A 14109-nucleotide genomic window follows, 5' to 3' on the forward strand; every position below is an offset into this window, starting at 1 on the left:
CCTTTTTTTTTAATTCACTTCAGCAATAATCTGCCAAGTGTCATCTTTAAAAAGAGACATAATCTTGAACGTTGTGCTCAAAAAAGTGAATAAATGGACTATAACTACTGCTTAAATATAATTAAGTATCATAAAATAACATAAAAATGCACTATATTAAATAAAAAAAACATTATCTAAGCTGAAATATAGAAATATACTTTCACTGAAAATTGTTGGTCATTTTTGATGGCCACGTGAACAGCACCAGAGGGTTATGAAATCATTGCAATTCCTTGATTCAGGACCCTGTTTATGATAATGAGCGGTGAAAAGCGATTAGGGTTGCAAAGGAGCGGAATATTCTCCGGAAACTTTCCGTGGGAAGTTAAGCTGGGGAATTTTGGAAATATTTCAAGTTGGAAACTCCATGGGACTAATATGAGAATTGAAGGGAATTAATTGGTCATTTGGGGAAATTGTATCATATACAAACAAATCTAAACAATTTATTTGATCAAGCATGCAAACGAATACAAAATGTAAAAAAAATATTTTTTTTACTTGTTTGTGAGTTTGATTCTTTCATTGAACAACAAAAAAGCATGAATGTTGAATAAAATAAACAAATGTGCAACTCTACCTTTGCTAGTTCTGGGGTTTTGAAATTGATGATCTTCCCAAACTCTTTGGCATGAAACACTGACTTGACTCTCTCCTGTGAAAAACAGAACAAGATAAATGACGTTTCCATCATAACAACATGAATCCTTGTTCAGGAGATGTTTAATAGCATCAAAACATGTCAGGCTCTGATTTTATTGGTTAGTAAAGTCCCCCTGTGGAGAAAATCCAGCTTTTAATGTTGTTTATATGTCTATGTGGTGTTTTTAATATGCTTTAAAACAAACCATGTGTAAATTCATAAGTCGACAGCATTGCTGAGTATTTTCTCCTTAAAACTGCAGTGAACCAAAGACAGTCTCAAAAACACGGTTTGGTGTTTCTGACGTCACAAACTACCTTGTAACCAATCAGATCAACGTGTGATCGTCAACCAGTGGATCTCTGAGCTGAGTGAGTGAGTGGAGGCGGGGCTCATTTGCATATTCATAGAACCACTTATACTAAATGAGGCAAGGGTGTCGAGTTACATTCAATGTAATTTTGGGGATCAAAGATGAGTTTTAAGGGATAAAATGATTGACTACAGGGGGACTTTAATGCTTTAAAGTCATTTAATGCCCCGCCTACCCAGCCTTCCTTACATCATCAGAAAAGAAAAGTAATACAAGTTAACTACTTAGACTTAATATGAGAGATATGGTAATGTTTATGGTTGGTTTCAGGGTTTGATCCCTGTTTTTATAGTTAGTGCATATACTATAAAACAACGTGCACAATGAGACCAGTGACAGTCATGAAGTAAATAAAGCAGTTCTATAAATACACATGAATGAAACTGTGTGTTGTGTGTATGATGATGTACCTTCGCTTCTATCCGCAGTCTCCTGCCCTCCACGATCATGGGCGCTTTAGTGAACTCATCGAAGAGATACTGCCACTCGCACGTCAGCTGCCCAAACGTGCCCTTCGTCACGAAGAATATTCCTCTGCGAGAGAGGAAACACACAGACTGCATCAGACATGACACACCGCTTCATTCAACATGATAGAGCAGCACATTAATAATCATTCAACTACATGGAGTTACGTGCATTTTTACATCATCGGAAGAAAATATGAGCTGTGTTCTGGGTGGTTGATCATATTTGCTGTATTATTAATCATAATCTCAAAATGACACATGATTTGGTACAATGTGGGGCAATTTTATGCACCTAAGTGTAATATTTGGGGATATGGAAAAGTTTTATATGCCTATGTTTAATATTTGGGGATATGGAAAAGTTTTATATGCCAGTGTTTAATATTTGGGGATATGGGAAAGTTTTATATGCCTGTGTTTAATATTTGGGGATATGGGAAAGTTGTATATGCCTGTGTTTAATATTTGGGGATATGGGAAAGTTTTATATGCCTGTGTTTAATATTTGGGGATATGGGAAAGTTTTAAATGCCTATGTTCAATATTTGGGGATATGGGAAAGTTTTAAATGCCTATGTTTAATATTTGGGGATATGGGAAAGTTGTATATGCCTATGTTTAATATTTGGGGATATGGGAAAGTTTTAAATGCCTATGTTTAATATTTGGGGATATGGGAAAGTTGTATATGCCTGTGTTTAATATTTGGGGATATGGAAAAGTTTTATATGCCAGTGTTTAATATTTGGGGATATGGGAAAGTTTTATATGCCTGTGTTTAATATTTGGGGATATGGGAAAGTTTTATATGCCTGTGTTTAATATTTGGGGATATGGGAAAGTTTTAAATGCCTATGTTCAATATTTGGGGATATGGGAAAGTTTTAAATGCCTATGTTCAATATTTGGGGATATGGGAAAGTTTTATATGCCAGTGTTTAATATTTGGGGATATGGGAAAGTTTTATATGCCAGTGTTTAATATTTGGGGATATGGGAAAGTTTTATATGCCTATGTTTAATATTTGGGGATATGGGAAAGTTGTATATGCCTATGTTTAATATTTGGGGATATGGGAAAGTTTTAAATGCCTATGTTTAACCCTCTGGAGTCTGAGCGGTTTTCTGGGCCCTTGAGATGTTCTGACATGCCCTGACATTTGTGCTTTTTTCAGTTGCTTATAAACATATTAATGGCAAAGGTGTAAATTCACTCTATAAAGCACAAACAGGGCTACCATAATATGTGAGCCACGTGTATGTACATGTTTTCATTTTTGAGAGAATAATGTTTATGCGTGGATATTGAAAAAACTAAAAACTAAAATTTTGAAATAAGGCCACAAAACACATAGTAAATATGTGTCAATAAGACTTTTGACTAATGGATGTCCTCGCCTAGAGTTTTTTCTTCAAAATTATGTGAAAATAGTCTTGCTTTATCGTTCACATAAAACCATACATTGATTTAAATTGATGTAAAACAGGTTTTGCTTGGAAAGCCAATATGCGAGGGGGGCGTGAACGAGGAGTGGTTTACACCTTAGAATGCAATGTCCCACCCACTCTGCATAATTAGCCATTCACTCAGGTGTGACACTGACTGAGCCACAATGCAAGGACAAAAGATATATTTAGAAGAAGACTTATATTGACCATTTAAGATTTTGCTTACATCTATCTTGTAAATATGTTTTGCTATTTTATTAAAAAGGTTACAATTACAACAATAATTACAATTTCAACAATATTTCAAGTGTACTCTTTCTTTGTAAAAAAAAAAGATTATAGGCCTACATTTTATCTATGTATTCATTAGTTTGAATATAGTCAACATTGGAACAGCTAACATCTTAGTTGATGACTTTATTTTTGACAAAAATAGATATAGAAATTGCTAAACAAAAGCTTATTTGACGTGGCAGTATATTCTACAGTAAAAACTGTACCCAAATCTAGTCAACAAGATGTTGTCTTTCATATTTCGCCTGACTGTAACGTTGTTTTCATGAAATATTAGGGCATATTGTTAATTTGCAGTTTAATACGTTGCTTATACAAATAGCCTACATATTATTTCAACATATTTCAGTCGAATTTTCCTTTCCTCAGTATAGCAATACAGTTTGCTAAAACATCATCATTCATTCACACACGCAATTTAAATTTAACTTCTGGCAAAGATGAAGTTGACGATAGGCTATTGACTCGCGATCTTCGCAGTAGGCTAGTGAACGCACCGGAGAAATGCACATTTATTAGGCTACATAGTTTTTTGTTTTGGATGGTTTTGTTTAGAACCAGCTTTCTGTAAATATATTTCACATTTTTTAGACATGTGAGGCGAGTAGGCTACGGTCTGGTTAATGATGATCTCCAGTTCAAGCACCTTATGTTGTGATTGCTAGCCTATATTTACTTTAAATCCAGGAAATTTGTTAATGAAAAAAATATTAAAATTAAGATACAATTGATACAAAACGAAATTCGTTTTAAAGAAAGGATTTGTAGTTTCTGTTTTGAGGTCTCTGTGAAAGTTTGAAAGTCTTTTAGTGGCTTTCAGAGCGCTCGCATCCATAATGGAGAACTGTCACGTAATATTGTTTTTTCCTCATAAATGCGAACACGAAAAATAAAAGACAAAAGACTTTTAAGTAAAACTTACTCCGAAATTGTGTCCTCGGCGGAATTCGCTCTTCAAAATGCTGCCGTTTGTAGTCTGAGTTCCTCTGAGGAAACAACTTCCTCGCTGTCCAGAATCATCTGAAGGGCGTCTTTACTGGAGAAGCGTGCCATACTCAAAACGCGATGAACTATCAGTAAGTCTGATGAAGAAACTGTGTTTTTATGGCATTGATCGGGGGGCGTATGCGATGCATACTAGATCACCTAAACTATTTACCATTTGAATAGCGCCGGGGGCGGGGCGGCCTCAACTCATTATAGAGTTAATGAGGCAGAAGGAAAAACGGTACCTCTCCTTGCTTTCAAACGGATTACATGAGTTGAAAACATTTGTTTTTTATATAAATTACTTCATTTAAAAGAAGAGATTTCAAGCTTCATAAAGACATATCTCACGTGTCTGTGTGAGAAGTATTCGGCGAGTTATTGTATATTTTCGGACGCGTTTCAGAATGGACTACACTGACAGAGAGAAGGCAGAACTCGCTTCGTGTTTATTTTTCTTTATTTGGCGAAAAGCACAACACTTTGTTTTTATTATGAGTATACACAAAAATAATACACATTTAACAGAATCGATTGATGTACGAAACTCCTATGAAAAATCAAAGTCAACAGAGTATTTATGAGTTTATTTTACACTGATTAAAAAAAAAGCGAGCTGGTATCGCCGGCGATACCGTAGACCTCAGGGGGTTAATATTTGGGGATATGGGAAAGTTTTAAATGCCTATGTTTAATATTTGGGGATATGGGAAAGTTGTATATGCCTATGTTTAATATTTGGGGATATGGGAAAGTTTTAAATGCCTATGTTTAATATTTGGGGATATGGGAAAGTTTTATATGCCAGTGTTTAATATTTGGGGATATGGGAAAGTTTTATATGCCTGTGTTTAATATTTGGGGATATGGGAAAGTTTTATATGCCAGTGTTTAATATTTGGGGATATGGGAAAGTTTTATATGCCTGTGTTTAATATTTGGGGATATGGGAAAGTTTTAAATGCCTATGTTTAATATTTGGGGATATGGGAAAGTTGTATATGCCTGTGTTTAATATTTGGGGATATGGGAAAGTTGTATATGCCTGTGTTTAATATTTGGGGATATGGGAAAGTTGTATATGCCTGTGTTTAATATTTGGGGATATGGGAAAGTTGTATATGCCTGTGTTTAATATTTGGGGATATGGGAAAGTTGTATATGCCTGTGTTTAATATTTGGGGTTAGGTGTTAGTTGAGATTCCTGACCCTGAGTTTGAGCAATATACTAAATGCTTGCTCAAAGAGATGAAAATTCTGTCATCATTTACTCCAAACCCATAATACTTATGTCTTCCAAACACAAATTAAAGGGGTGGTTGATTATGATTTCACTTTTCTAACTGTAGTTAGTGTGTAATCTGTAATGTTGCTGTTTGAGCATAAACAACATCTGCAAAGTTACGACGCTCAAAGTTCAAAGCAAAGGGAGATATTTTCTTTTACAGAAATCACTTTTCAAGGACTACAACAAACGTCTGGTAGAGACTACACCACATTCCTCCTGGGTTAGTGACATCACAAACCCTAAAATTTACATAAACCCCGCCCCTGAACACAATTTATAGATTATCAAGACAGAATATGCTAATCAATGACTAGAAGATAACTACACATAAGCTACATAAATTCACCAACTAACCATTCAGAAATGTCCTGTTGCTTCTACATGTTGTCACTTCTTGAGTCTCTCCATCTTTCTGACTCCGGTTTGAACATAAAAGGCTAAAAGTTTTTGAAATTTTCAGTGCATGTCTGTGTGAGGTAAAAGCACACAAGCTGTTGAAACTCCGCCCACTGTGCCGGGAGCAGCAGCTCATTTGCATTTAAAGGAACAGACACAAAACGGAGCGTTTTTGCTCATCCTCAAAAAGTGACAACTTTAACATGCTATATAAAAAATATCTGTGGGGTATTTTGAGCTAAAACTTCACACACACACTCTGGGGACATCAGAGACTTATTTTACACCTTCTGAAAAGGGCATTATACCACCCCTTTAACATATTTTTAAATGAAAGCTGAGAGATTTCTGTCCTTCCACTGAAAGTCCAGATAACCAAAACTTAGAAGATCTAAAAAGGTCATAGAGGCGTGTAAAATGAGTCCATACGAGTCGTGTGAAGACATATGATTGCTTTATGATGAACAGATTTAAATGAATTTATTTACATATAAACACATTCCCAGATTGCATCACATGGTACACACAGAAGCTTGTGCATATGTCATATACAGCGATCATGTCTCTCCAGGAGACTTGGATTAAACTGCTTGATATGACACCTTTATGACTTTCTAGGATTGTCAAAATTTTGGTTTCCTGACTTTTTTTTTTTTCTGATTAACGAAAATCTTACAGGTTTGGAACAACATGAGTGTGAGTAAATGATGACAAATGTTTCATTTTAAGGTGAACTAACCCTTTGAGCAACCAAACCTTTTTGTTGTGTAAACTAATTTCCACTGAAAGCTCAGGAATGTTTAGATGCACTGATTTTCCTCAATCTGATTTCAGTTCCTAAAACGTGAATTAACATATGCATCGAGGTACTGTGGATAATAGTTGGATTGGCCAAATTATTATTTAGGATATACAACACCCCTTGAAATTTGATTTGGATTGAGCTCAGGATGTTCACATGAAGGCTTTAGATTGTTAGGCTACATGCAAACACACTGCTCAAAAAAAGAAGAAGAGATCCACCGATACAAAATCATTACACCGATTATTCATTATGACATATCCCCATTATGGTGGGAATATCTCGAGATTTGATTCAAATGTTCTCATGCTGTTTAATGCTAGCACTAAACAGCAAGATAACGGTCCTCAATTCAATAATGATTCATCTGTAAATATTTCAGGTAGGCCTATACATGTCTCACCCAACTAAAGCTGTAATCTAGACAGAGAACCCTCTATTTTGGTGCATTACTATAATATTACAGGCTAAAATGAATAACAGAGCCCAAACTATCATATATTCTATTATATTCCATATATTTCAGAAAACATATATTTATTGTACATCTCAACTGCACAAAAACTGGTCTTCATGACAGATTTATTCAAACATACATAAATAATTAACAGTAATTAAAGTTTTAAACTGGTTTTAACTAACAAACTGTGAACACTGGATAACTTTTCTGAGGTAAATGTAAAGTTAAGTGACGAGCTGTTTTACTGACATTTTTCCGTGATAGAAACACTGATTGAGTGATTAGACATGATTCATTTTAGTAATATGTACCTTCGGATGTTTATTTCGGGTTATATCTTGTAGTAAAGTGGAGGAGACGACTCCCGCTGCTACAGCGATCTCTCACGCCACATTAAAGAGCGTTAAAACGGCATTTGGGCAGAATTAGAAAGCTGATGAGACTTCGTGGAAACCCTGGCTTTAACTACGAGGGATTCATAGGGTTAAATAATACCTGCGTTAACGCCGCTAACTTTTCAAAAATGCTTTAAAGTGAGATTGTGTTTCTGTGATGTTATTGCATCAACTTCAACAGCCCTTCGACACCGTTTCACACACAGTATGAGTTGCAGGCAGATGTCCGAGAGTACAAATAAGTGGGCAAAACAACAGTGACATGCTTGTGTATGCCGAAATGTGCTCTTGTGACATATTGATCATGCAAAAGTAGTGTTTTTTCATTATAAATCCACCTACCTTTTAGTGATCATCAGGAAATCTGATTCGTTCACCTTAGCATGAGCAAAGTACCTGTACTTGGCAAACCGTCCATTTTCAATACTCTACAAACCAAATGGAGAAACCAATTAATATATTAAAAAACGTATACGGTGGTAGAATCATGTTCCGACATTTGAGGAGCTGAAATATGGCGATGGAGTGGATATAATGACATAAGAACTGATGAAAACAAAACCTCTACATCATCTACTCCTATACTGTACATCACACTAGTTTTAGGAAGCCTAAAACCAATGTTTTTTTTTACTGTTCAATATGTCAGTTTTGAGTGTCTGTGCACTTTCTCATTGCCTATGTGAACGTGTTCTGGATGCAAGAATGCAAAATTTCTAGAATTTCCCTAGTAAAAAGACTCTAATTCAATGCAAAGCGTAAGCAAAGGTTTAGTCACGATGTTTTCTAGAAGACTAAAGTCTCAGTACACACCCCTGCTCCAGCACTGACTGTACTTTGTGCCTGTGAGCCAAATCATTTTGCAATGCATAGTGGGATTGATGGGTGTGTGGAATGGGTTAATGATGAAAAATGCACTTGGAAACAGACTTTATTCAGGAAAAATGACAGATGATGGTGTGGGACAAAACATCTGAAGGAATAAAACCAAGATTCCTAATCATAAAACAGCAATATTTACATGTACTATTTTGCACACTAACTACTTAAACATTGTATATTATTCAGATTCAGATGCAAATTACACAATCAAACTGAATATGTATTAAAAGGACACGAATGTAAGCGTATTGTCGTCCTCCTCATCAGTATCTGAGCTACTCCACTGAGAGAGGGCCGTTCTGCTCTGTGAACATGACAAGAGAGGAGAGTGTGAACAACATCAGGACGCCTGGCAAATACTCCACTAATACTACCACTAAAGTACAGTAGTGTTGTTTCTGTATTTTGTAAAGCACATCTAACACTTCTGAGGCTAATATCTGCAACTCTCACAAGCTACACAACACATCACAACTGGACAAAGATGAAACTATCAAGAGCGCATGTGTCGACCGCCTGCGTTCGCGCACGCTAGGGCTGCACAATATATCGAAATTATCGAAATATCACAAATGTATACACTACCGGTCAAAAGTTTTAGATCTGTACGATTTTTAATGTTTTTAAAAGAAGTCTCTTCTGCTCACCAAGGCTGCATTTATTTGAATAAAAATACAAACAAAAATAGTCATATTGTGAAATATTATTACAATGTAAAACAGCTGTTTTCTATGTGAATATATAGTTAAGTGTAATTTATTCCTGTGATCAAAGCTGAATTTTCAAAATTTCAGAAAGTTCAAAAGAACAGCATTTATCTGAAATCTAAAGCTTTTGTAACATTAAACACCACCGTTCAAAAGTTTGGGGTCAGTAAGAATTTTATTTTTATTTTTTGGGGAAAGAAATAAAATAAATCAATACTTTTATTCATCAAGGATGAGTTAAACTGATCAAAAGCTACAGTAAAGACATTTATAATGTTAGAAAATATTCTATTTTAAATAAATGCTGTTCTTTTGAACTTTCTATTCATCAAAGAATTTAGAAAATAATAATGAATGTTTTTTGAGCATCAAAGCATCATATTAGAATGATTTCTGAAGGATCATGTGACACTGAAGACTGGAGAAATGATGCTGAAAATTCAGATTTGATCACAGGAATAAATTACACTTAACTATATATTCACATAGAAAACAGCTGTTTTAAATTGTAATAATATTTCACAATATTACTGTTTTTGTTTGTATTTTTAATTAAATAAATGCAGCCTTGATGAGCAGAAGAGACTTCTTTTAAAAACATAACTTTTGACCAGAAGTGTATATCGCGATATGCATTTTGCAACAGCTCACAATAACTGGGGTCATGCTGAATAACTTTTGTAGCTTTAATAAGAATAAATATATATATTTAATTCATACAGTGAAAACTAAGCAGTGTTTTATTTTTGCATTTGATTATTCAGTTTCTGTTGTTAAATAACCCTAATGTAGGACAACCTGAAGCCCTGAACCCTGTGGTTTACACTGATGTTAAATAACCCTAATGTAGGACAACCTGAAGCCCTGAACCCTGTGGTTTACACTGATGTTAAATAACCCTAATGTAGGACAACCTGAAGCCCTGAACCCTGTGGTTTACACTGATGTTAAATAACCCTAATGTAGGATAACCTGAAGCCCTGAACCCTGTGGTTTACACTGATGTTAAATAACCCTAATGTAGGATAACCTGAAGCCCTGAACCCTGTGGTTTACACTGATGTTAAATAACCCTAATGTAGGATAACCTGAAGCCCTGAACCCTGTGGTTTACACTGATGTTAAATAACCCTAATGTAGGATAACCTGAAGCCCTGAACCCTGTGGTTTACACTGATGTTAAATAACCCTAATGTAGGATAACCTGAAGCCCTGAACCCTGTGGTTTACACTGATGTTAAATAACCCTAATGTAGGATAACCTGAAGCCCTGAACCCTGTGGTTTACACTGATGTTAAATAACCCTAATGTAGGACAACCTGAAGCCCTGAACCCTGTGGTTTACACTGATGTTAAATAACCCTAATGTAGGATAACCTGAAGCCCTGAACCCTGTGGTTTACACTGATGTTAAATAACCCTAATGTAGGATAACCTGAAGCCCTGAACCCTGTGGTTTACACTGATGTTAAATAACCCTAATGTAGGATAACCTGAAGCCCTGAACCCCGAGGTTTACACTGATGTTAAATAACCCTAATGTAGGATAACCTGAAGCCCTGAACCCCGAGGTTTACACTGATGTTAAATAACCCTAATGTAGGATAACCTGAAGCCCTGAACCCCGAGGTTTACACTGATGTTAAATAACCCTAATGTAGGATAACCTGAAGCCCTGAACCCCGAGGTTTACACTGGTGTTAAAATAACACTTCTTCTGCTACAGTAAAACACTGCTGTTCACTTTCAGAAGTTGTAGGGATGTTTTCTTGTCACTAAAAGAATGTGAAACACGTATGTAGGTTATATAATTTTAAATATATTTTGAACATAATTTAAGTTTATTTCTCACACTTTAAGCATTATCGAATCAAATATCGAATATCACATTATTTAATGAGTTATCGCATTTTGCATTTTTCTTCAGTATTGTGCAGCCCTAGCGCACGCTATCAAATGGAGTGTACTTTGAAAGATAGCATCACAAGTACACTTTTGGCTTTAAGGGAACAGCAAGGATTCAGAGTAAATGCTCATCTGGATCTGTAACAAATGTCATCAAGTTTTCATCAAGGATCTGACATCCATAAAGTAGCTTATCTTTCCTATTCAAAACTGTGTGTAATGTAACTACATCTGATGATGGTAAAATTACAAACGCTTTGGTCCTTGTTAGTCTTTTTGCTGTTTTGGATGCTGGGCTATAATTCTTCTTAACTAGTTTAACCTTCAAGATTTCCTTGGTCAACCAGATAAACCAGAAAGCTTCACTGGTCCACAATCTAGACTAACATGAAACCAGCATAACCCAGCCTGGACAAGCATGAAAACTCATGTTGGTCAAAGCTGGATGTTCAATGACAGCGGTGGGTGTTCAAGATAATGGCAAAGTATTTTGGATCAAAAAACAACTGCAAATAAATGTTATTGTGTATATATACTATTTATGTACTGTATATGTTATGTATATACGTATCTGGGTTGCTGACATGGATATATTACCAAGATGTTGTTTAAATAAATAAATATTAAATATGTACACTACTGTTCAAAAGTGACAGCAGAGACATTTCAAATGTTACAAAAGATTTATGTTTTAAACTTTGTATTAATCAAAGAATAATGAAAAAAACATATCAGTTTCCACAAGAAAACGATTTTCAACATTGATAATAATCATAAGCTTGAGCATCAAATCATCATTTTAGAATGATTTCTGAAGGATCATGTGACACTGAAGACTGGAGTAATGATGCTGAAAATACAGCTTTGATCACAGGAATAAATTACACTTAAAATAGAAAACAGCTGTTTGAAATTGTAATATTTGACTGTTACTACTGTATTTTTGATCCCATAAATGAGCAGAAGAGACCCAAACGACTCCAATCTTTTGCTTTATAGTTTATATATCTCTCAGATATTTACCATTTTCAAGCACCATTTTTGTAGTTTATTTAAATAGCGCTGTTGATTAAATATTTTAGTAGAAGTACGATAGAATAAATATTGCAATACGTAATTATTTTCTTCTATTATTTGTTGTTTTAAATTGCATGCTCTCTTCTGCACATGTCATGTCAGCTGCCCATTTCTTTGGCCTATTGTCACGTGTCATGAACACATTTTGAGCGCAGTGCCAGTATCTTGAGCCCAGGAGTGTGAAGGCAGAAGTGTTCAGGTCACCTGGAGCATCTGACTGCCGATTCCCTCTCTCTCCTTGTACGGCCGGATCACCCCGTCCTCGTGGATGAACCGAGGAGGACGCAAACTCTCCACATCCTGAGACGTCTCTGCGGCTCTGAACGCAAATCATGCCAGAAAAAACATCACAATCACAGAAGACTCTTTCCCAGACAATGCATTAGGGCTGTGCAAAAAAAACTATTTTTTGATTAATCGTTTTTTTAAATGTTGTCGATTCAAAATCGATTCTCAAACGCCACGAATAATTTTTTTCCCATTTTTATTTATCTATTACCCAAAAGCCAGTATTAGTTTCCCTCCACTGTTCCTAGGCTTGCAGACTCCATGTTACAGCGAATGCTGGGAGATGTTCTGTGTGTTTTATCTTAAACATAAAATAACCTGATCCTGTTTGATCAAGACAGCATCAATTTTTCATCTTGCATCAAAACCCTGTCTATTCATTGTATGCATTTGAAATATAGTGTACCTACAATTTTAATATACAGGTTTGTAGCTCTTAATTTATTTTTATTAAGTAACCACTTATGTTCACTGTTCTTTTTTAAAAATAAATATAGGATTTGTATTAAATCTATATTCATTGAGTCGAATCGAGAATCGAAATTGAATCGAACTGTAACATCTGAATGGATACCCAGCCCTCCACTGCACACAGATACACAGACACACTGATAACCTTTTGATGCCCTGAAAGGTGCTGCTGGCCATGTCAATGATGCCCCCTGTTGGTCGGGTCAGAGCTCCAACCAAGCCTTTGCCCACACCCTTAAAGAAACCCGCCGCTCCTTCCTTCTGTGCTCCTACAGGAACACACACACACTCATGACATGCCGATCAAACTGGACACACAGGTAAGATGAGTGTTGACACTGAAATACTGCTAACACAACAGCTGGTCTGTAGCTTTACCTTTTATTGGTTTAGTCACGATGCCAGTGATGCCGCTTACAAAACCCTGTGTGATAGAGATCATATTTACAGACAGACTCCAAATAACATGACTGCAGTGAAAGCTAAGTTTGACTTGTAGGCTGTCAATCAAATACATTTTTATTTAAACAAATTATTAACATGATATGCTGATCAATTGATAAGGATGAGACTAATATTTGTGTAGATGCCATTCTTCTTACAACATAACAAGTGTATCTGCTGTTATAGGAAGTGTTCCTGGTTCCGGTTGACCTAGTTTATGCAGCCTAACAATCCTTGAAATGTGATAATGTGTGATTGTGTGATGTGTATGCCAGGTTAAAGAGATGTGTTTTTAGTCTAGATTTAAACTGACAGTGTTTCTGCTTCCTGAACGAGGTTAGGGAGTTTGGGTGTTAATAGGAGAAGGATCTACCGCCTGCAGTTGATTCTGATATTCTAGGGATTATCAACTGGCCAGAATTTAGAGATCGCAATAGACTAAAGGCCAGATTTACTAACAGCTTGCTCCAGTGCAAACCCTCTTTTGCCATTAAAAATACAATACTATCAGGATTGACTAAAGTAGCCACGTTTCCATTACCCTTCAAATTGCGCAAATTGAAATTGCGAATTGAAAATATGCCCAATGGAAACATGTACATTTCACAAAAACTCCCATATGTCGCAAAAAAAGTTTACACGCATGAGGTGGTTTTTCAGGCAATTCGAAAAAGGAATATTTAACAGTTTTTGCACATTTACAGTCACCTGACGTAGATGACGCTGTATGTTTGG

At 35.7% G+C, this 14109-nt stretch overlaps 1 protein-coding gene across 2 annotated transcripts in view; it reads right to left on the minus strand.

The window, feature by feature from the left end:
• vps13a (vacuolar protein sorting 13 homolog A) overlaps nucleotides 1-14109 on the minus strand; it is a 79575-nt gene that overhangs the window by 2289 nt on the left and 63177 nt on the right. For both annotated transcript variants that reach the window (XM_082188655.1, XM_082188654.1), the window contains 6 exons: nucleotides 13309-13354; nucleotides 13076-13199; nucleotides 12376-12490; nucleotides 7942-8027; nucleotides 1469-1592; nucleotides 623-697 (listed from right to left, as the gene is read on the minus strand). In XM_082188655.1, the coding sequence (XP_082044781.1) occupies nucleotides 623-697; nucleotides 1469-1592; nucleotides 7942-8027; nucleotides 12376-12490; nucleotides 13076-13199; nucleotides 13309-13354 (570 nt within the window). The remainder of the gene's footprint in view (nucleotides 1-622; nucleotides 698-1468; nucleotides 1593-7941; nucleotides 8028-12375; nucleotides 12491-13075; nucleotides 13200-13308; nucleotides 13355-14109) is intronic.

Source organism: Leuciscus leuciscus (assembly GCF_965113295.1).
Source record: "Leuciscus leuciscus genome assembly, chromosome: 13".
NCBI lineage: Eukaryota > Metazoa > Chordata > Actinopteri > Cypriniformes > Leuciscidae > Leuciscus > Leuciscus leuciscus.